The sequence below is a fragment of the Toxotes jaculatrix genome, chromosome 13, assembly GCF_017976425.1.
Source record: "Toxotes jaculatrix isolate fToxJac2 chromosome 13, fToxJac2.pri, whole genome shotgun sequence".
NCBI lineage: Eukaryota > Metazoa > Chordata > Actinopteri > Toxotidae > Toxotes > Toxotes jaculatrix.
Window position 1 is genome coordinate 7,644,821 of NC_054406.1, and position 23,311 is coordinate 7,668,131.

At 40.0% G+C, this 23,311-nt stretch overlaps 3 protein-coding genes across 5 annotated transcripts; 2 read left to right on the forward strand and 1 right to left on the reverse strand.

Annotated features, from left to right (window-relative positions):
- Nucleotides 1-6,301: 6,301 nt before the first annotated feature.
- On the reverse strand, nucleotides 6,302-9,573 carry cks1b (CDC28 protein kinase regulatory subunit 1B). Its single transcript, XM_041054037.1, has 4 exons — nucleotides 9,459-9,573; nucleotides 9,153-9,220; nucleotides 8,837-8,964; nucleotides 6,302-8,326 (listed from the first exon to the last, which is right to left on the reverse strand). Exons 2-4 carry the CDS (start codon nucleotides 9,209-9,211, stop codon nucleotides 8,277-8,279), a joined length of 237 nt encoding a protein of 78 aa, XP_040909971.1. The 5' UTR covers nucleotides 9,212-9,220; nucleotides 9,459-9,573; the 3' UTR covers nucleotides 6,302-8,276.
- A 1,420-nt stretch (nucleotides 9,574-10,993) lies between these two features.
- On the forward strand, nucleotides 10,994-20,369 carry pbxip1a (pre-B-cell leukemia homeobox interacting protein 1a). Of its 3 annotated transcripts, none has more exons than XM_041053791.1 (11): nucleotides 10,994-11,222; nucleotides 12,018-12,145; nucleotides 13,102-13,186; nucleotides 13,324-13,391; nucleotides 13,760-14,384; nucleotides 15,397-15,630; nucleotides 16,025-16,048; nucleotides 16,497-16,540; nucleotides 16,712-16,807; nucleotides 16,987-17,167; nucleotides 17,358-20,369. In XM_041053791.1, exons 2-11 carry the CDS (start codon nucleotides 12,074-12,076, stop codon nucleotides 18,401-18,403), a joined length of 2,475 nt encoding a protein of 824 aa, XP_040909725.1. In that variant the 5' UTR covers nucleotides 10,994-11,222; nucleotides 12,018-12,073; the 3' UTR covers nucleotides 18,404-20,369. The 3 variants fall into 3 exon arrangements, with proteins under 3 accessions (XP_040909725.1, XP_040909727.1, XP_040909726.1); XM_041053792.1 differs by lacking the exon at nucleotides 10,994-11,222 and adding an exon at nucleotides 11,323-11,463; XM_041053793.1 differs by lacking the exon at nucleotides 16,025-16,048.
- A 1,271-nt stretch (nucleotides 20,370-21,640) lies between these two features.
- On the forward strand, nucleotides 21,641-23,222 carry s100a11 (S100 calcium binding protein A11). Its single transcript, XM_041053572.1, has 3 exons — nucleotides 21,641-21,774; nucleotides 21,889-22,035; nucleotides 22,879-23,222. Exons 1-3 carry the CDS (start codon nucleotides 21,703-21,705, stop codon nucleotides 23,011-23,013), a joined length of 354 nt encoding a protein of 117 aa, XP_040909506.1. The 5' UTR covers nucleotides 21,641-21,702; the 3' UTR covers nucleotides 23,014-23,222.
- The last annotated feature ends 89 nt before the right edge of the window (nucleotides 23,223-23,311 follow it).

Consider the following 23,311-nt stretch of genomic DNA (forward strand, 5'->3'; position numbering starts at 1 on the left):
TATTAAGCTGGCCAGACACTGCATGCATTCGCAGTTTCAACCACAAACAGTTCACTTTTCTGCCAGACAGGTTGTCGTTTGACGTGCACTTTAAGAGGGGGTCACAACGCCTGACTAATTGCCTGAACAATCAACAATCTGGGAGTCAGACGCTCAGATGGATTTCTGGCAGGTCAGAAATTCTGGTTGGCAGTTCGAGCAGCTCCATGGTCTGATTTCCTACATGGTTGCTGCAAAAAGAGAATTTATAAACTGTAATGAGCCTGTTTTAAAATGATTACAGTAGTATTTCACATTCTGTGGGCAATTGCAGCCTGAACTTCATTGCTGCACAGAAAGACCACAAAGTCTACATATTCCGTCAATTTTTCTTTTTCATTTTACGTTCATAGTAGAATCACACAAAGTATTACTGCTGTTCTCTCTTTTTATCAACATTGTTGAGGACGCAGTTGTCTTGTTTGAATAAAGTTTATTGGAACTGTCAGTAGACGAAACTGACCTGAGGCTCAGAGCTCAATTTCAGTGTGAGCACCACATCATGGCCACTCAATTGATCCATACAGTAGGTGGTAAATTCCGGCTGTGGCGAAAGGCAGATTAAAACATGCCCTGTGAGCTAACATAATGTGCATATAAGTGTAATATTAATGCACAGTATGTGCCCACTTTTACAGACCAGAAAGTATTAATCCTTTCATACCAAGAAGGGGTATGATGAGGTATTATAAAGCCTGCTATTTCAATCATTGTGAATATTTTTAGTAAATGGTCCTAGTAAAAGTTTGGTCCTGAAATCTATGTTGTTTCGGATGAAATGTATTAGAAGTCCAGAATCTAAGAAAATCTGATGAAGTCATTGACTTTCCTCAGAGGTTTTGTGGTTATCCTTTTCTCTCCATTTTATGACACTGCCACGGCTCAACACCATTAATGTGGTGTTAAACACGGCTCCTTGGAATTTAACTTTACGTCCTCATTTGTTCTTGCAGAACTAATTATCTGTAAAATTAGAACTGTTAAACACCAGAATGAATCTATGATTATTTTAAATCGTATCTGAGAAAACTGTTATGACAAAAATATGTGAGTAATGACAATGTCTTGAGTCTTACATGACATGTTAGCTTAAAAAGGCGGGTTTAAATTTGAGCAATACTTTAATCAGGTACTATAAATTACAAGTTGATTTATTAAGTTCATGTGAGGCAGCTACCTCAATAACTGACTTATGCCACATTAGATATAGTACTTTGTTATTACATTTACTAAAACTGATCATATGGTACATGACATTTGGACACTTTTAATGCAATATAAGGACTTCATAATATGTTCATAGACACATGTTGCATTATAAGTCATTTTGAATACCCTAATACTGTGTAAGTTTGGTACATAATACTGTACCAAACTTACACTGTATTTTAGGCCAACTGAAAAAGTTAAAGCAGCGTGACTAGGTTATATAAAACTTTGCAGGGGAGCCAACAAGCTGTCACCATGAGTGACACTCACCTTTCTTTACTTTCATTATGCAGAAAAAAATAAAAAATAAAACATGCCATGTAAGAAACACACAGTGGGGATTTTTCATATACTGTATTAAAACTTGAAACAAGTTATTTTTCATTTCTTTTTGTCTTTTATAATGTGCGCAGCAGTGTGCCTTTCCCTTTGGATAGATCCCACCAGGAGCTTTAATTTAATATATGACATTCATTTTTGCTGGAATTGCCCTTCTGGCCCCAAGATCTCATGTCACGTGTCTTAGGGGGTGGGAGATCTTTTCATATTTTCATTTCCCCTGACAGTATCAGTCTGAGGCAAATCGGTAAATCACATTAACTAAATTATACATTTTGTGAAATGTATTATTCAAAGATTAATTTATCACAGACAGTTTGTTGTTTCACAGAATATTAACCTTAGAATGAATTGCCAGGTTTTTTTTTGTATACTTTGATAGATTAGTCCTATAAATTATTTCGTGCTGTTCTAAAATTCATTTTTAGAATAGGATTCTCTGGACAGTCTAATGGAGCAATTTTGAGCTCTTTGTTCCATCAGCCGTCTTTAGACAGCAGCTCTCTCTTCCCTCGCACTCTGTATCAAACTTGACTTCCTTTTAGGAGGCGTCCCGCTGTGCCAGCGACACCCAGACGTAAATACCCCCTCGCACTAGAGCACTTTCCATCTCTCTGTCTGACCTTCTTTCTCTCACCTCTCTCTCTCTGACTCTCTCTTTTTGTATTCCTTTTCCATTCACAACCCTCTCCTACCTGTTCCTGTAAAGACTTACCTTTTGCCCTGTTTGGCTCTGTCTCTTTGTGTCTCACCTCTTTTTTTCAGTGTAAAATTTCCATCTCATTTCATCCCCCCCGGTCCTTAACTGAGCACATCTTCACACCCAGTTATCCTCCATCACACTTTCCTCTCGGTGCTGTTCATTTTACTTTAAATTATTCATATACATGGTTAAACCTAATAACACTTGAAAGGTCTTTTGGAATATTTTTTTTATTATTGAACGGAGGTACAATGTCATTTCCCAATACCAAAATCGCACACCGATTCAGTTTGTCATGCTGTATGGAGGTTCGTAATGTACAGTAAGCTCTGTGGGTGTGGCAAGATCTGTGCACCATTGCACCTGTAACCACACCAAAAAATTATGTCACAAGGTCCTGGAGTACACCTGTGCATCGCTGCTGCAAGGTGGGAAGTTAAATCACAATCTAAGTCAGCAAAAACAAGACTTTCAGGGGGTGTTAATCTACACATTAAAAAAATCACTGACTGGTTTGGGGCAAAATACCGGTGACACAACACTTAGCCAAATGCCAAAGTGTTGTTTTCACCCTGTTATTTTAATATTACCTTAAAACTGTCACACATTCATTATTAATTGTACAAAACAACGTGCATATGACATTCAAAACTGCAAAGGATACACAGTAAGAGTCAGTACCAACGAGTGACGTAAAAAGGAAAAAGAGCTGGAGTAGAATATAGCAGCACACAGCCATAAAATATTTTAGTTTGGGTAAATAACCCAACAGTAAGCAAAATAACATTCACACAATGAGTCAAAACAACCCCTTGCTTTGGGTGGTTTTCTACCCATGGGTAGACAGTAAAGTTAACCCAGTGATGCACTGGTGGCTCAACAACCAAATCTGGGTAAATTTTGACCGAGTGATTTTTAGATGTGTACTCTTAAAGGTGGGGGCAGGGCACCCTAGGTGGGCCTAGAGTCATTCCATGGGGCGGACGTGCATGGCAACAGGGGTTTGGATTATATCTAAACTGGGATGAATCTGATTGATGGACAACAACCAAAGAAGACTTACAACAAGGCTTTGCTCAGACAGTATAACAATATGTAAAAGAACAACACAGATTTTTGACAGGGAAGAAAAATGAGATGTCATTAAGCAAAGATATCCTCCTGAGCGTTTGTGTCTTTTGTTTGTAAAACCTAAAGGCAATCTCTAAGCACTGCATTTCTTAACTGCACAAGAAAACCTAATGAGAAACATGCATGAAAAGACAAATGCAGCCAATGATCTGGCTCTTGGCCCTAAGATTAAGCAATGATTGGCTGTGACACTTTAACACAGGTCGTATGGTCATGAGCTCAAATAGAGACTTTGAAGTGAGGATGTTGCGCTTTTCTTTGTCTGACCTGATTGGACAAAACAAGCAATTTGAAGACATTACCTCGAATTTTTTATTGGACAAAAGATTAATCAGTTATTTAAGACAATAACCTGAAGCTTATTTGATAATGGAAATAACTGTTAGTTGCACCCATAAATTCAACCACTCAGTATTCGCCCCCTTATAATAACATTATACGCGAATAATGCTGACTGGTAGGTTTTCAATAAAAGGTCATCAGCCTGATAAACTGGTTCACCATCTTGCTGCACCTAGCTATTCTGTACATACAGATCCAGATTCAGGTTATCATTTACCTTTAAGTTTCCAACAGGAAGCAATTTTCAGCATGATTCACAGATATCTCTATAAGACGCTCAAGCATTTTTCCCCCCACCTTAAAGCGTAAAAACATCTTATTCTGCCTCCCACCACACATCTCCGGATCTCAGCAGGAGGCTCAGATTGCTGACCATCAGAGCCTAGTGATTACCCGGGCAACATTTTCCAGAAATTGTCAGAAATCTTCCTGTGATTCACAAAACATTATCTTTCCTCATTTTACCCTTGACTTCCAAAGTTGTGTCTACCGTGCCTACTACCCACAGTGTCTGACTGTCGCTATGGTGCTCTGTTAGCACTGATTCTTAGTCTGTATGCATCTGGGACACAGACTTGCTTTTATTCTTCCCTTTTTTTTTGTTAAGATCAGAGCAACACCACATAACAGAAATTGTTTACTAATGTGATACAGACAAACAAAAGGTACAGATTCAGTCTAAATATAACCCTGAGTCACAAGCATTTTTGTTTACATTTTGTTCAATGCAGCACATATGCAAAAAGCCAGCTGAATTAACCTAGACAGGCTTCTGGTTTTTTCATAGTTGTGTTGTACTGCCCTCCACAGTCCTAAGTGTGAAACTCAGAAAGAAGTGGTGCGTGTCAGAGAAATTTCGAATCCAGCTTTATTTTGATAGGGATTATCATTATTTGCATTGAACTGTTTTGTGAATGGATTATAACTACTCTTACTTTGATAATTATACACTGTCTACAAGAATTCAGTCTGAGGCAACCAGACATGCTGGCAAACAGGATGTTTTCTTTGAGTTAAATATTTTATGAAAACAAAAAGAGAGGACAGATTACTAAAGATATTAACCTCCCCCTTTTGGGGAGTGGTAGGTTATTGATAGTTATTCATCTATCCCATAACAAAAAAAGGACACCAGTTTACTTCAGGTATGCTGCTGGGAATTTAAAGGCCCACGACAAACTGTGACACTGGGATCCCGACTGATGAAATTAACTGAGCACAGTATCTCTCTGCATCTCTTTACAGCCTCCTCCAGCTTGAGGCTCGGGGAAACTATTACCCCACTTTTTGTCCCACTTGCAGTTTCCACAGCATCCATGTGTTATCTAACCTGATAACTGAACTACATTAATTGCTTTATATCCCTCAATGATGTCAGCCAAATTCTCAAAATACAAATGATAACTAGACCTGAAACTATTCGTTGTTTATTCATTAGTCAATTTTGTAAAGCAAATATGCCAAAAACTCAGGGGTCTCAAAAGTGAATATTTGCTGATGACAAACTTAATATATTTGACCGCAGGTTGGATAAAAAGACAGTTAAAGATCTGATCAGTCTGTGGCACAGAGATTTTACAGACCAAATGATTAAGTAAATAAGCAGCTTATTAACCTATAATGAAAAGAAACTGGTGATATAACAACCTAAATTATTCAGTCAAACGCATTTCCTGACCAGGGATGTCATGTCTTTGTTGTCATGTACATGGTATAATTTTTTTTTTTTTTTACACTTTTCCATCCATTAGTTCATAGATAACTTGAAGGATTAAAATAATTACATGGGGCTAAATAACGTTTTTTCTATTATAAGTTTTTAAAGAACAAAACTTAATGAACAAAGAGCTGAAGAGTTGGACTCCTAAACCAACATATCCTCTAAATTATCAGGCCTTTTAATTTTTCCCAGTCCCTTTTTGTTACACCAATAATCCAGTCGTTTACACCACATATAACTGCTAAATGTGTGGCAGATGCTGTGTCTGCCTCTCCCTTAATGCACATACACCATTTAGTAAAACATTTTGTCCATAATACTCACAGAGACAGTTACCGGTAGATGAGACCCATATTACACATGAAATGGGAGAAATTCTAATTACATTACAGGCAGCTAATAAGTAAAACAAGAGTCCAGTCACAGTGCCAGACAACAGATGCAGGATCACTGTGCCACTGAATGAACACCAACTGTGTTCCATAATATCACACAGCTGTGAATAAACTGCTAGTCGTTTCTGGGGTCATAAGAGAAAGGAGTATGCCGGTGTTAAAAATAAAAAAATAAGCTGTACGAAAGTAAAACATTTTGCATTAGAAACCAGGGTTACACTTAAACTTTGCAGTAGTTTTATTTTTCTGTGAATGGCAGCATCAGTAATTGGTAACAAAAGAAATTGTACATACAGAAAAATCACAGACCTAGGGCTCCATTTGAAAAGTTCTCTGTAGCAAGTATAAAATAATTTTTAAAGCTTGTTGCAACAGGCCAGTTTGAATTTCCTATGCTCATGTCAATGAGCCTCATTCGCAGTCATTAAATTCAGTCTGTTAAGTTGTTAAATCATTTGCAGTGGAAGGAAAAATGCATTTTAATGATAAAGGCCACAAATGAAATGCCATGTGATATAACTGCAATATGTTTCAACTGGTGCAGCAGGTGCACATCCGTTTCTATATGATTATCAAGTGTTTTCTTTCCTTTGTTCAGTACAGGATCATTCATTGTTATGTGAAGTTCACAAGTTAACAATTTTGTTAGAGATCTAGCTGCCCTTGAGAACAGGCTAGGAATTATCCTTCACTGCACTGACTGTAAGCTTTCCTTTTATTTTATTTTGTGAGAAGTGTATTCAAAAGAACTTCATGCTGTTGTCTGGTGGATATTTGTTTGTATCAAATACTACATGATGGGATAAAAACTACAGTTTAAAGTGAAGTTTCTTGTAAATCTTCCAGCACTGACTGTTCAAAGACGTGTCAAACACAGTGGAGGGGGAAAAAAATGGCAAACCACGATGAGTAATTTTTTTTTCCATTTTGATGCAGCTACAACATGTTACAATGCAAAAATGGGGTATTACCAATTCCACATCTGTAATAAGCCAGTATTCTAGTGTTGTCATCGTCGTCAAGATCACCAGACAAGGACAAACCCCATCACAGACTAATTCTAAAGATCTAGGCATTTGATCCAACATGATTTCAGTTGTTTCAAACACTAAATGCACCGTGGCGTTCCCTGTAATGACTTATTAATTCTGAAACGTTCAACAGCACTATACCCAAATGTGAAATTATGTAAACTATTTCTGTCAGAAAGAACTAAAAAGCAAATTTTACAAAAAGGCACAAGTTCACAGAACAACTTTGAGGCAAAACCTTAGCCTCAAGTGAAAGAGCAGCTAGTGCGTGGTAGCAAAATGAGACAGATTGCAAACTGACACATCAGAGTGGGTGAGTGTAAGTATTCAGAACAAGTAAGTAACACACCCCAAGTGCTGCAATGCAAGACCATTCAATACCAAACCAATAATAAATGTAATTGCCTTTCCAGCAGCTGATTCAGTGATCTAGGATTATTCTATAAGAGCATTTTTAGGGTAGTAACTGCTATCACAGCTGTCAACCACCCTTTTTTTTTTTTTTTTTTTAATAATTACATGCATATAATGTGTCATGTGACTCGTAATTGTACAATAGTTTACACATTGTACAACAGTAAGCCACAGATACTGTCATAACACAAGTCTGCACTAATAAGATTTAAAAGTTTGCATTTATTTCAGAAAGGGCAACACATTCATAAATACTGAGCAGCTCACTGGTACAATCAGACCCATCAAAAAGATTTTTTTTATGGTAGGCCCCCAAATATATGCTCTTATGGAAAAGGTGATCAAAACTAGTTTCTAGGTGACTATTATGAATGCGGATTTTCATGCACATGACAAATTGTTAAATGCCAATTTACAGTGTCATTTAAACTAAGCAGCAACATGTCACTTAAAACCGCAGTTTGGTGTTTCAGAGTTAAACTTAATTTGGGATCCAACTATTCTACCTGGCTTGTGGTGTGGCCTGAGCTTGCCCCAGAACACACTCTGTTAGACTCTCAAATGTTTGAACAAGTTTATCTCCCCACATCTTATAACAATTGTTCTAAAAAGCTGGAATATCCAAGCAGGTTCATCAAGTTGGACAGATAGGTTAAGTCAAAAAGACAGTGTTAGCTGATTTGAATGTTTCTGGCAGGCGGTGTGTCACTGTTAACACATGCACAAGTCTTTTCCCAAAGAGAAGGGTGATGATTTTGTTCCTTCAAGGCATACTCCATTCCACAACCACTGTTCATAACTGTGATAGTCCTCCTCAAGGTCCAACATGATCAGCCCAAATTACAAGTTACCTACCAGAGAAGAGTTGGTAATCTGCATGATCCCTATTTTGACGCATCAATCTGTGGCACATAAGTCGGACTGATCTTCCATGGACCCAGAGTATGTCTCACTTATGATTTTGGGTTGGGCAGAGGGCGCCGGAACAGCAAGATGTGTGGCTCTAGAGGAGGAAAGAAGAAAGGTACTCAATACATAAAGCAGAGATAATCAGAGGTGTGATGCTCTGATTCTTTGTGGGGAAACTTGACTCCTGTTACTCCTATTACACCATTTTTTTTTATGGAAGGTGTGACTGGATTTGCATTTGTTGCCCATACGGTTCTAGCCAAAATTTCTATTGAAATGTTGACCACTAATCTGTACCACCCCCTCAAAAAGTATAAGCATACCCATTTAAGTGTCACACTCACTGGGGTTGTCAAGGCACTTGTTATCTTTCATCTTCATAATGCAAAAGGGGGCCCATGGGGCTGCAACTTTCAATCAGCTAAACAGCAAACATGCTAACTAGCAACATATCTGTCCTCTAAAGATAGAAATCAATCAAGGAATTGCTTAGATGGTCAAAAACTATGAACACAAACAAAACCAGAGACAATTTTTACTACTGGGATATTTTCAGATCAGTTGTTGAAGACATTATCCTTGGTTTAACATCAAGATTAAGTACCTGGCTGGTGGATCATGTAATGCACCCATCCTTGGCTTTGTTGGACACCCAGGTTCCTCCACTCGGTCTCAGACATCAAATGGGTCTTGGGTACGCGCTTCGCAATGTCTTTGGGTAGCATTACATGCCTGTGTAGAAAATAAGGGTAAATATTAAAAGAAAAGGAGTGTACCTGATTAAAATGATTTTGGCGTCCACTGTTACATAACTGACGATCGTTTCAGTACAAGGTTACTTTGGCGAGAATTAAATGTGTTATAGAATAACGCTGACACACTGACAAAGTGCACGATGTAAAAACATAAAACGTACCCACCTGTACTCGTATTTGTCATCGTCATATTTGTCAGAGTAGTAGATCTGTTTGTGAGACATGACGAAAATCTGGTGGAGAGGTTTTTCAACATTAGTAAACATTCCAAATCACAAATAAAGCAGATTAGCTAAACAGTCTAGTGGCCGTCGCAACAAGTTTTAGTTTCTATCGCGAAGCGAGTGTGGCTAAGCTAATGTCGCTAAAGTTAGCCGAGAACAAGTTATCTCTGACACACTATGTCGATGTAAACGCCACAATATACATTTCTGCCGCTATGTGACATAACCGGTGAGGTTCAAAAGTTACCTTATTAATGTGCAAGGTGTCCTGAAGTTTAAAAAAGTAAATTATTCCAGTTTTGCGTCCAACTGCCGCGAGATGTTTCTCCTTCTTTGTTTCCCTCTCGAATGTTTGCGAGCCCGCTTTTCACCGTTCAAATGCACCTCGCCTCATCCCATTGGCCAATCGAACTGAAGCGCTCTCTTGCCATTGGCTAGTTCTGTCTGTCGCAGGGAAATGTCGCAAAACCAATCTCGCCTCCTAATTGGTCAGCATTGTAGAGAAAACATCCAGGTTCACTGTGGAAGCTGCTGCGAGTCTGCTGCAATGCAAACATGACATACTTTAATATTATTGCGTAACGAGTGACCCAGATTACGTTTCACGCTACTACCGTGTGCAGATGTTAAATCTCGGCAAAACTGTAACAGATGCAATAAAGAGACAGAGAAGTGACACGAAGTGACAAGAGCAGCTGCTGTAGGACCTCCAGGGCACTGACCTCCACAGCAAACTTAGAACAACTTTAGAAAGTTATAATTTTTATACACATTGAAATGCTTAATTAAAATGCCACATTACTACATTTGTTTCCAGAATATTCTCCAAATCTGAGAGGACAGCAATCTGAGTTGAGTAAGCAAGAGTAAATTGGACCTTAAAGTAGATTAAAAATAAATGCAATTTTGAGGTATTTACACATTACTTGAGTCCTTAATTCTATGATACTTTGTACTTACACTCTACATTTAAAAGGAAATGATCATATTTGTTATTCCTCCATATTTACGTAAGAGGTGTAGTTAGTTACATTGCAGATCAAAACTATGCCTCCTACTAACAGAATCAAATTATAAATTATGGTGCATTGTGCATTTTTATAAAGCTAACTGTATACAAATTACATAAATGATTAAGTGGTATACCCTAGCCCTAACCCTATTATTGCACTGTGAAAGGGGCCACACTTAAATCTCTCAGGATGACCAAGCCCCTGTCGACCTCCAACTAAACTGTACATGACAGTTTCAGTGTGTCCTCAAGCACCCAGAAACCAACCAGTAAACCTAAATGATTAAGCTGAGTCATCAGTGCATATTTCTAACAAATCTGTGATTAAACAAATGATGCAGGATCAGAAGATATGGAGTAAACTTGGGGCTTTTAGGGCCCCTAAGCAGCCAGCTTTGCTCAATTGGTTGGCTAATCCAATCTTGTGCAGAGGTGTAAAAGTAAATGTGCCTATCACAGACAAAACAGTTAACAGACTAATAATAGAAGAGCATGAGCAAGGTGATGAAATGAATGTCCACCCTGGAGCAATAGGAGTGGAGGGGATGTCCACTGTGGTAAGTCCCGCAGTTCAAATATAACTCTGCAGACGTGTCAGTGTGCGGCTGGCCCTAGCAGCCGCTCCCTTCTGTATATATATATGTGTGCGAAGCATCTTGTGGGTTAGGTTCACACATGAAGTTGTATTATAAAAACCCATGGGAGGGATCTGCGTCCATCACCTGCCACTTTCACCTGCGGGCGTCAATCAAGCGGGGCTGTGCGTCGTTTTCCTGACACGACACTTTTATGTGATTGGCCCAGCCTTGGTTCAGGGGCGGGTGCTCCAAAGGCTTTACTGAAATCCTATTGGACGAGGAGCGCCTTGGTCGACGTGACGCAGCTTGGAATTCCCAAAGTTCCCAAGTTCAGAGGAGGAGAGGAGCGTTGTTCTTACTAAAAAACAAAACGTTTTGAAGGGAAAAAAAACAGCCGACGACTGAGCTGTAGGCAAGTCGGGTAAATAAAACGTCTTCTTTGTGTTTACCTTGATAAGATCAGAGCAGGTGTTTGAAGCGCTCGCCAGCGGCGGGGCCTGAGTGAGAACGCGGAAGAGTGGGAGTGGGAATATTCAGCCTACCATCCTTTGTTTACCATCATGAGTGAACCTTGAATTTGGTTGCTACAACAACCACAGCCCCTAAATTTTGTCTCTCATATGTGCAAATCAGAACCTTAGCGCACATAGTGTTGTCGACAAGTGAGTATTAACCTTTGTTAGCTCGGTTTTGAATCAATGAGCTGCTCGTGTCTGGGGTTTGGCCATTTTTGGTAATTTAGCTACCACACAGGATGGATGGGTCTGTCTGAATGAATGGTTGGCTGGAAATAGCAGCGATGATGATTATAATCAGGAGATTCCTGTTTCCTACTGACTGAACCCTTTGTTTAACTGCGCAGCAGCATATTATGGGTGCCACCATACCGTTACATAACTTGTATCAACGACAATGTGATCTTTATCCCGTGTGTGCGGTAAATTAGGTCCCAAACTGCAACGTGATTGCATATTAGTGTCCTGTTAGACCGGCATTTTCATAATAGCCATCAAAATAATGCAGGGAATGAGACACAGTTTGGCATTTTGTGTGGACTTTCATGTTTAAGACTAACAATTTCTGTATCTATATATATTAATAACCAAGTTGCAGTCTGATTATTACATTTGGAGAGTAGTTTTAACTCCCACAAGGCATATGGTGTGTGCATCAGGCACGATCAATGAAGACACGTTGTTTCTGTCGTCGTCTGCAGAATATCATAAAGCTGAATCTGCACCGTACTGTGCCAAGTTGAGCCTGAAGAGGGCGATGTCTGACAACAGCAATAGCACAGGCAGCAGTGCGTCCTCAACCAACAGCTGGACCCTCCTCTCCCCCGAGGTAAGACTCACAAACCAGCTCAGGAAACTCTGATTGGAGATCTGTATGCCAGGATATCATTTGCACCGTGTTATTATCCTGTCTCATGAATACAGGCTCATGTATAATATGACATGTCTGAACTTGCAACCCTGAACTGCCCATAATAATAAAATCATGGTGAATGTTGGTCAGATACTTTCCAGTCTGAAATGTGTGTACTCTTGAATGTGTAAGGCACTGACTTGTCTATTCTTCCATAGCTGTTTTCTGCTATTTTGTTTTATACTTCAACTCCATGTGCAAGCATTTGTGTTTGACTTTTCAGCTGTGTTAAGGTAGATCACTGAGGACAAAGGTATTTACAATGTAGTCATCAAAAGATTCTCCTTAGTTATCAATATATTTTCAGTTGCCAGTTTATTAAGTACACCTAAGTAAAACTAATGCAGTCTAATACAACTGCCATACAATAAATCTTACCTTCATGATGGTTAGAGTGCTCAGTTTTTGTTGAAACTGTTTTAGAGAGATATTTATTTTATTCCATATTATGTTGTGCTGCTGAATTTTGATGTATTTTACTAAGCGGTAATATTTTGCTTACCCCATTTATATCATTAAGGGCAGAAGACCTATGACAGCTGAGTATATATCACAGTACCAGTTAAAAAATGGAGAATTATATAGCATTTCAGAATCATTACCAAAGAAGTCTGATTCAGTAACTTCTGTGTTGTTAATTAGGGCAACAAAATGGCAAACTACAAATTAAAATAAAACCCCATGATTCCATTACAACGGCCAACAAGAAATATTAATATATCCCTCAGCCCAGGCATTTCTGTGCATGGGCGAGCATGCCTGGATTGAGTGTACTGAAAATGTCAAGGTCAGCATTACCAGTGGGAGTACTATAGGTGTTAATGAAGATGACTGTGGGAAGCCTGATCTTATTGGCTCTTCTTACTCCACAGGAAGCTGCTGTTGAGAATGTCGGGCCTGTGGACGACGGCACTGAGAGCCTGGGTGACGTCCCCAGTCTCTCTGAGGAGGTTGCAGGTACTGACAGCTAAGAGGGCTGGAGCATTTAAAAGATCAGTGGCTTAGGTTGTGGCACGATGACGTTTTCAGATTGAAGACGTTGCTTGTAAAACTTCTGCAGCTCTTCTGCTGACACTGTGTTGATGTTATTTCAGGGGCTGCTGCAGAGTTCAAACCAAGTGACATTCCAGTAGAAACTGTCCTGTCTGAGGAAGGCCATCAGGTTAGTACACAATAATGTAATAATGTAAGTAGCCTCAATAGAGAGCGATGCCTTTTACCATATCAGGTTTTTTTTTTTTTTTTTTTTTTTTACAATCAGATAACTGGGAAATCGCAACTGCCTCAGTCTTACTATGTCAGTGTCTCAGTATAAAAGAGACAGTTGAGACCTGTTCTCTTGAAATTGTCTAAAAGTCTCTCAGGGCAGCACAGGAAGTCATTAAATAAAAGAGACATATTGTAGACAGTATAGATTTTGATACACTGCAAAACAGAATTGTAGCACTTTATTACAAAACAACACCCTTATTGCAGTGAAGATTGCAATACAATGCAATGAAGCTTCTTCTCCAATGCCCTTATTTCTAGGTGTGTCAAGAGACCTCTCCAGAGTCCAGTGAGGGTCCCATCCCTTCCAGTCCAGCCCGAATGAGTCCTCTTCCTCAAAACCCCCTTGACCCTGCAGACCTCGACCTGGAGAGTCAGCCTCCAATTATCCATGATATTGACACCAGCTCCCCCAGTGACAATGAGCAGCTGGGAGCCATACCTTTTGTCACCAACATCGATTTGGGGGCTCCACTCGATATTCCCGCAGCTGAACTCCCCCCATCTGAGCTTGAGGAGTCCTGCTCTGCTCCTCTCATGACTGAGATCCCTGTCTCTACTGTATTTGACACACCTGCTGATATCGGACCGATTTCTGTGAGCCCTCCTGGGGAGAGTCCTGTCTTCACTACCGAACTCGAGGTTGACATCCCCACAGAGACCATTACAGCCACTGATCCTTCCTCTCATGTTGATGCTGATGTGAGCTTTGTTCCAGAAAGTAAAGAGCTGCCGAGCTCAGTCTTGGTTACAGAAGACTCCACTGAAGAAAGTCCCGCACTAGAGACAGTTGGTTCAGTGGAGGCAGGGGAGGAGGCAGCAGTGGAACAGGAGGCAACAGAGCTGTCTGAGACATTGACCCAGGATGAGAGAGAAGAAGAAGAAGGTATGGGATGGGTGATGCTTGCAAGATATGTCAGCACATGGCAGTAGAGTGACAGGAAGAAACTAGTGAAACAAATAATACATAATTTATGAACACCTAAACTTCAAGTAAAGTCATTGTTAGAATAACCTATGGCCCAGGGGAAAAAATTACTAATCCACCGTTCTCTCTGTGCTTTGTGTACAGTTTTTTCTGCCCTGTGTTTGCTGTGTGGTAATATGTAGAAATATGGTTTCTATATGCACAATATCAACTGTGACATGTCAGTTGATGTACTTTCCTAGGACGTATTATCAAGTAAAGTTATAATGGATCATATTACCATAAACCAACTGCCACACAGTGAACATGCAGCTATTGTGGGCTCCTCGGGGGTCTGTGCCCCCACAGCAGTTAGCAGCTTTGCCCATTTGGTGACACAGCCTTGGGGGAAGTAAGTGGTTTATGGCTTTTTGTAATTAGCACCAGTCAAAAGAAGCAGAAAATGAGAGTCCTCTTGCAGAATAATTGGTTAACATGTTTCTTATCTGTGTCACGCTAGCAGCTGGAAAGTGATTTATCAGTATGACAGGGAGGCGTACACCCCGCTGAGAAAATGAGAAATCCCCATGCATGAAATTACTGTTGTTGTAATTTAGTGGGAAAATGTCATCCATTTCCATGAGCAACACTGACTTTTTCTGAGCCTGTTTTTTTTTTTTACACACTGTTTACACACTGTTGAGTTTTGCAGTTCATGTATTCACTTAGATTTTAGTGTTTTGTATGAGGCAGTCTGCCAGTAGATAATTATGATTTTTGGAAATAAGTGTCGTTCTGACACTTCTGTAGCCAAAAATATAAACATGATTTGTTGAAGTGACTCCGCACCACTTGCCAATACATGTGGTTTAGGTTTGAGAGCAATCTGTCACAAAAATACATTCTAAAATGTGACAACTCTTCTGCCTTGCCAGTCCCTTTTCATGTTCAGAGTCTCTGTCTTCTCTTGTTACATTTCTACCTTTCTTAGAGCCATCAGCTAGTTTTGATTTGCGCGACACAAGCAGCTTTGATGACGGGCTGAGGAGGAGGAATGTTCCCTCTTTCGAGGCTCCAAGACCAAGAACATCAGATGAGGAAGATGAGGATGAGGAAGTGGAGTTCAAGATGCCTGAGAAGAAGGAGGAAAAGCCATGGTTCTCCTTGAACAAATGCATTGTGGGAGCTCTGATTCTGCTCTTTTTAGGTTCCCTCTTCCTTTCAGGTGAGTTCCTCTCATGCCTGCCAGCTTGCTTCTGTTTTTATGGTCAGGTACACTAAGAGGCTCTACTGTCGCTCACAGCTGCTGGATGCTATACTGTAACAGTAAAAAAAAAACATGAAACCATGTTACGCTATTCATGTTAGAAGTAATTTGGTATGACAGTTTGTTCTAACTGTGCATCGACTTTTATAAATGATCAGAATCGATGCACCTGTTTACACCTGTTGCATCAGAGATTTGACAGCTTGAGGGTTTGTCGTAGATATTGTCAGAAAATTACACATTTGCTTTTTTGACCATGCCAGTATTTACAAATTACACATGGTTTTCAGCAATATTTCAGCAGTAATGTCTGTTTTTAGATCTTGTTAACTAAGCTGAACTGTGTCAACAGGTTTCCTCTCTGACCTGGATTATGGTAGGTCCAGTGCTAAAGATGAGACAGCACTGTAAGCTTGTGCACTAGCTGGCTAACACTCTGTAGCTTGTCCAAACACTTATCTGGCCTGACACTTCATGCAGTGGCAGCAGAAAATGGCACATAACACGCATTTTGAATTGTACAATAACACTCTTTAGCACTGTTTGGAAGGACTCACTGGATGTGAAGGGTGCTTAAGTTGAGGGGAAAATTATCTGTTGCAAGCAATTTGCTTGGTAAGACAAACATATCATACCTTTTAAATGTAATTTTGAATAATCTGCCTAAATAAATAGCTTCTGTGTAGTGCACAAGTAGTGGTCTGAGCTCATACAGTGCACTTCACGACAAAAGCATCTTGTGTTGTTGTAAGACTGCCTGGCAGCTGTGTGTCAATAAAAGTGTCGTAAGACTTGAGTGAAAGATGTGTTTTCTTGTTTGACAGGTGACTTTGACGCCTCTGAACTGAGTGATGGAGAACAAAGCCAGGTCTGTTCCTATCTCTCACTTCACATGTCCAACATGTGTCTATACAGTACTATATAAAGAAAACATGAGTCTTAAAACGCAAAAAAAAGAAAAAAAAACACCAAAAGGATATAGAGACTGGATTATTTAGAAATATTTGTATTATTCATTTGCCAATGATTTTCAATCCAGGACTGGCTTAGCAGTGATCCACAGGATATGAAAGAGTTATTGGATAAACTGACACAGGAAAACCAACAAATCGCGCTGCTAGAGGCTCAACTACAGGTCAGTATACAGTCACATTGATGCTAATGATGTTCATCATCTTTAAATGCACTGCAACATATAGACAGCACGTTTTCAATAAATATTTTTGATTATTGCCCAAGTTGTGTAGAGCCTGGCTTTGACTAAGGCACTTGTTTAATGCTTTTGTTTAAGGCATTTTTATCTTTATCTTTCAGTCTCAGAAAGAAGAACTCGACGCAGCACTGAAGGCAGTAGCAGTGAGTGGTGATGAAAAAGGTAAAGCAGATCTTGAAAAAGAAAATACAAAGTTGAAGGAGGAGCTGTTGTCTCTCCCTGAACTGAAGAAAGAGCTGGAGAGTCTGAGGGCCAGGGTAACTGAACTCAACCAGCTTACAGGTATGATTTGGCAAACATGAAGTGAATTAGGTCATTTAATAGCCTTTGCTGTTGTCTATTACAGTCATTTAGTATTTATTTAAATGATAATGCAGGTAGAAGGGTACTGTGCGAAAAAAAACAAACTTTTCAGTGATAATCTTTTGACCTTTAATTTGCTATCGATTTAACTTACTCTCTTCATTCACAGCCAATCAGAAAATGTCTGTGGCTACTCCTACTTCAGCCCCTCAGCCTGTTGACAAAGATGGCCAGAGTAAGCAGAAAGCAGCTGGACCTGAGAGGAGAGAGGACATAAATGAGGGAGGCAGGCTGAAGGAGGAACTCCAGAAACAGAAGGTTCTTTTAGAGGAGAGCAGAAAGAGACTGGAGGGGATGAGAAAAGATGGAGGTGGTGGGAAATATGTCAGGGACAGTTTGGAGGAGATCCAGAAGAAGCTCTCTGAACGAGTTGAGAGGTGGGGGAAGAAGAAGCCACAAGAGTCCAAATGGAAAGGGAACAAGGGCAAAAACAATGAGCGGGACCACTGGAAGAAACAAGAAAAGAAAGAGTGGAGAGGAGAGAAAGAGTGGAAGCACAGCAAAGAGGGAGGGTGGAAGGACAAAGAAGATAAGAAGGAAAATGAATGGAAGTCTCAGAAGCAAAACTCTCACAAAGAGGCCTGGAGGAAACACCAGGACGAGTGGGAGAGGAAGAAGGACGAGCGCAGAATGGACAGAGAGGAGAGGAGGAAGGAGAAACCATGGCACAGCCAGCCTAGTAAAAACCCTCGCCACCACAGTCATCATCATCATCAGCATCACCATCGTGAGCCCCACCAGCCTCATCAGCACAACCACAACGATTTCTGGAGAGACCAGGAGCAGAAACTCCGGCGCAACGTCCACCCCCAGCTGGGCTGCAGCTCTGTGGACAACTGCGCCAGCAAGGAGGGGCTCTATGCAGTGGAGCTGTCTGAGTTTGAGGAACTGCTGGAGGGCTACCTGAGCAAGCTTGAAGGATCTTCATCCGAGAGCAAGGACAAGATCCGAAAGCTGACTGCAGAGTTCTTCGAGGACGGCGTGTTTATCCACGACAGGGTCCTTTTCAGCGACTTTGCTGAGGACATAGCGGACATTCTGGAGGACATGGTGGACATTTTAGAGGGTGATGGGCAGAAGGACAACGACTCCCTGGAGGAGGAAATGGAGGAATTTGAACGAGAAGCCCTCTGGAAGTTTGCCGCCACAGCTTAAATAGAGACACGTAGGGGGAAAGGAGTAAAATAAAACACTAAGATACAGCACAAGTGGTGGTTTTATAGGACATTTCTTGCCTACCTTCTCCTCTTCAGAGCTGTAATTGTAGTAGCTTCTGGTACAGAGTGGTTGTGCCTCTCATAAATGTGTCCCTCTGAGTCTTTAATTATAAGCTAGACTTGTGCTTGTCATTTTGGACTTAGTTGTTGTTACCTACCTCTGTCAGGTCATGCCTCCTAATGCAAAGTCCTTCAGTAATGTGTTGTGTGGATTTTCCTCTGCTATATAGTGTTTTCTCAGTACCTAGTGCATGTTGCAGTTCATAATGTACATTCTAAGTGATAATGTTCAGATCACACAAACACAAGGTTTTAAGGAGATGGTATTTTTCTGTTGAGCACCAGTGCAGTTCAGTTAAATATATTCATACAATACAGTATTAGACATGTTGTCAGTTACAGAAAGGCATGTTAAATTGACTGTTGAATACTTTTCTGTCATTTGACTGACTCTCTCTCCCCTGTCAGGGAATGCAACCTTCCTCTCCTCCAAACAGGTTAAAACAAATGCTAAGAAATTTTTGTGGAGATGATTTGCCTCAAGTCGGCTGTGACTGTCTGATCCCACAGGATGAGATTCCCGTTCTTTCGGTGATAATAATAAGATCCGGTCAGACCAGTTTTGTGTCAGCAGCTCTTTAGTAGATTTGGGCAAACACACAGAGAGAGTGCTGTGTTAGAGCCCTAAGCGTTTGGTTTCTAGATCTGAAAGACTTTTATTGCTCTGACTCTCAACTGTCAGTTTACAGCAGATGTGTGGAACATCCAGGTGAAACCAACCTGATATACACACACACACACATATATATGTACATGGCATACACAGCCATAGTGGAAGTAATGACAGGTAAATCACTTTAGCACTTTTCTCAAACATTCACATTTAAAGTTTTTTTTCAGTTCATTTTTCAGTTTTTTTCTCTCTGTTTACTTTTTATTTACATTTTTTTTTTTAGACCACCAGTTCTCTTTAATATTTTTTTGTAATGTAGCCATGGGGACCTCCAACACATGATCTACATACACTGGGTATCCCAGAGCACACAGAGTAAAACATGTAGAGTTTAGTGATCTTTAGTAACCCCCAAAGTGTCTCATTTAATAATTTCGTTAATTTGTCTAAAGGAGACTGGCAACCAAACCAGTCATTTTGCATTTTCCTCTTATTTCGTTAGCAGGTTGTTGCAAATTGACATACACACAGGTGACATAGCACCTTTTTGGTTCTAGAAAAAAAGAAAAATAAGGAAGCTGCTAAATTTCATGTTGTTTTCTAAGTTGAATAACAGGCAAAGGTAAAACACGAATGGTCTATAAAGTGTTGCAGCATTACGTTTTTAATAGAAGTAAAACACTGCTTTTTTCTTTCAGGTTTGATCTTAGTTATATTTGATCATGAAAGATTCCCTCTTTAGGTGGATGTGAAGTTCAAATCGACAGATTGTGATTGTTAGTTCTCACTTTTCAGTGATTGAAAGAAGCTTTGATGTGTTAATGTTTATTTATTCTGTCACTACACTGCAGCTCTTTTCTTTATTTTTAACTAGAAGAACCACACTTTGTTCCAGGCCATGCACACTAAATGTGAAAATAGTGAAGTTTTCAGTTATTTTGGTTTTGAGAAATGTAGTTTGCCAGCTACTGCGTACGTGCCTTTAATATTAGAGATATGTTTGATTGATCAAGAGGTCTTTGATTTCGTTTGCTTCTGCAAGGTTATAAAGAAAACAGTTTTACACAACTTTTGATTCTAGTATGTTTTTATGGCAGAGAATTAATGTCAAAGGATATCAGATATTTGTTAAACTTTGTCTTTTCTGCTGTTTCTACAGAGGAACGCTTTCTTTAGACCAAAAAAAAAAAAAAGCTTAACCAGAACAGATGAATCCTTTAATGAAACGCGTTCATGAAAGTTTAATCAATATCTGAGACATATTTTGTCTTTGTGGGACAACAGTAAGGATCTGTGCCTACTGATAATGTGGCCCGGATGTGCATGTAATTGATCTCTAGATGAATGTATTGATAAATTTGGATCATTTCTAGTTTTCCCCATCATCAGTTATGTCCTCTTTTAGGAAGCCAGTGTTATGTTCAATAAAATTTTCACCAGTAAATATGTAAATAGTGTCTCTATTTAAACACTTGATTTGATTCATACATTATTTGGAGAACATATCCCCTGCTTCAGTGTTGAGAATCAGAATGAGCTGTGTTAATGGAACCCTTCTAGACCTGAAAAATTTACAATGATACCCGGCCATGTGTGACATGCCTCACCTGACTCACTCTCTGGTGGGAAGAGGAAGTGTTGGTATGACAGGCATCTATTATCATAGCTACGATGCCAAACTAAAATATTTACATTTAGACTAAATACACTGAGTAGGAGCTAAACATTCACAGGCATGAACGCACTATCAGCGCGTCCTCATACATGAGCCTGCCAGCATGGCAGCCGGTCATTGACCTGATATGCTGACGAACAAGAATGTCGGCAGTGATTGAGAACGAGTCAGTCACTACGAAACAGAGAGCGCTTGTCATTCTTTGAATTCTATAAACCAGTCACCATGCAAGCATTTCTGAGGGTTTTTCTGTTTTTCCCCTTTCCCTTCTTCTTGAGAGGGCCCTCTCATTCTCAAAGTACAACCTAGCTTTAAAAAAAAGAAACTGAGCCAGGCACAGACAATCTTGAGAAAAGAAATGAGAGAAAGGTAAAATGATCAAAAACTTCCTCCATCGTCCTGAAAGTGCCACAACATTAAAGTTACCACCTTTCTGCAAGTGTTCCACACACACTGTCTCCTGTAACCATGAAGATTTAAATGAGACATTGTGTGTTTCTCCTGAATGCCATACTATCTGAGTCATGTTTTGTATAAACTAATTACTGCTTAGGCATGCATGATACAGTCGGCTGATGTGAATGGCCTGACAAGGATGCTATCAGTAAATCCCTTGCTCTGCAAACATACCAAAATGGATTTTGTGCTTTCATCAGTACAAATTTGCCCTTTGCAGGACAGAGTGGCAGTTTTGTTTTTGTTTTGTATATATGTGTGTGTGTTTACGTAGGTGTGTATGTGTGCAGTTTTGTGATGTGTATCCCCTGAGTAGTGGAAATCTGGCTGAGATAAGGGCAGCCTGCTGGATGGGGGAGAAGGGGGCAGGTTAAGTGTTTTCCGCTGATGTGTGCATCAGTGAACGGGAGAAAAAGCATATATATTTAGAGGGATGATGTCAGCGTGGAGGGACAAGGTTCTTGGTACCTGCTGTAACGCACCAGACGGTATCTCAACACAACAGGTAAGATCGCGGCCACTGATTTTCATCACAAATCTATATTTGACTCATTTCTTAATTGGAATGAAGTTTGCAGCTTTGTAGAGGATTTTGTCTCTCTGTTCATTTACTTTCCAGTTCTTTGCACGAACCATCATGGAAGCTGCCATCTCCACCCTCGTCACCCAGTTCAAGACGTATGCTGGGAAAGATGGATCCGCCAGCACCCTGAGCAAAGACGAATTCCACAACCTGGTGACTTCTCAGCTCCCCAACTATGTCAAGGTACATCTCCTAAGTTGTTCCTGGACAGTTTGCTTGCTGACTTGTATCGACAGTGTGGTTTATTGTGCAACATTAAGGTGTCTGTAGCCTCTTGAGATATCACTGCACTGTTATTCTGACATTTTACTGTGGGTTATTGCTTTTACTCAAAGCTCCACTGTTATCTGTCTTCATAAGAAATCCATTCCTGCTGCCCCTCAGTTTTACAGATGAGTTTAAATGACTATATCTTCATCATGTTTTTTGTTGCCCACAAAAAAATTGACAACTTTATACTGTTAAATTATTTGCAATTTGTATATGAGAACACAGCATTTGTGTGCCTTAAATGATGGTGTTCACTTTTAGGCAGATTTCATATAACACTGTACTACATGAGGGACTTCATATACAAGATAATATATTTGGGATGCAGATAAATTTAGCCTTTTTTTCATCTACCATTTTTTCCATTTATCAGTGAATAACTTTGCACATAAAATAATGTTCCAGTCTCAAATTACAATTAGCATTAGATTATTATTCATTTCTTTTATTCATTTGACTGTGAGATGAAAAGAAGGAAGTCATTGGACTGCACTTGAACGTGGAATGGAAATAATTGTGTATAACATGCATCAGACACTGGTTATTTATATGTAACGTATGTGCATTGCACATTTATTAACTGAATGCATGTTTTATCATGGTCTTTGTAAGTTAGATGTAAATTAATTTTTACTTCAGTTGTATTTATTGCTACACTCAACCATTAGGTGGCAGGACAGTCTTTCAGAGTGGCTGATGTTGCAGCTCAGAGTGATCTTATATTGATCAGGGTCTCTTCTGGATCATTACCCACAGAACTCCGGCGATGCTGCGGCGATTGACCAGCTCATGGGCTCGCTGGATGAAAACAACGACGGGGAACTGACTTTCTCGGAGTTCTGGCAGCTGATTGGAAAACTGGCGAGCAAACAGGGTGGCTTCAGTCAGTAGAGCTTGCCGTCCTATGTCAGCGGTGGCTTTGAGCAGATTGCGCAATACCAATCAACTCAATTTAAGCTTTCCAACTGTAAACTCAAAGGCATTTGAATTCTTTTATCACTCCACCAGTGCGACATGTGTAACTGTTTAGTTAACCATTTGTTGAATGCAGGGAACTTTGAATTAAAGGCTTCTTTGTCCTGAACCCTCAGCCACCAACACTCTGTCTCCTGTCATTCATTCACCACATTAAATGATGTCCAGCCACACACATTTGAGCGGGAGTGTATTACAGCCTTGATTTAGGGGC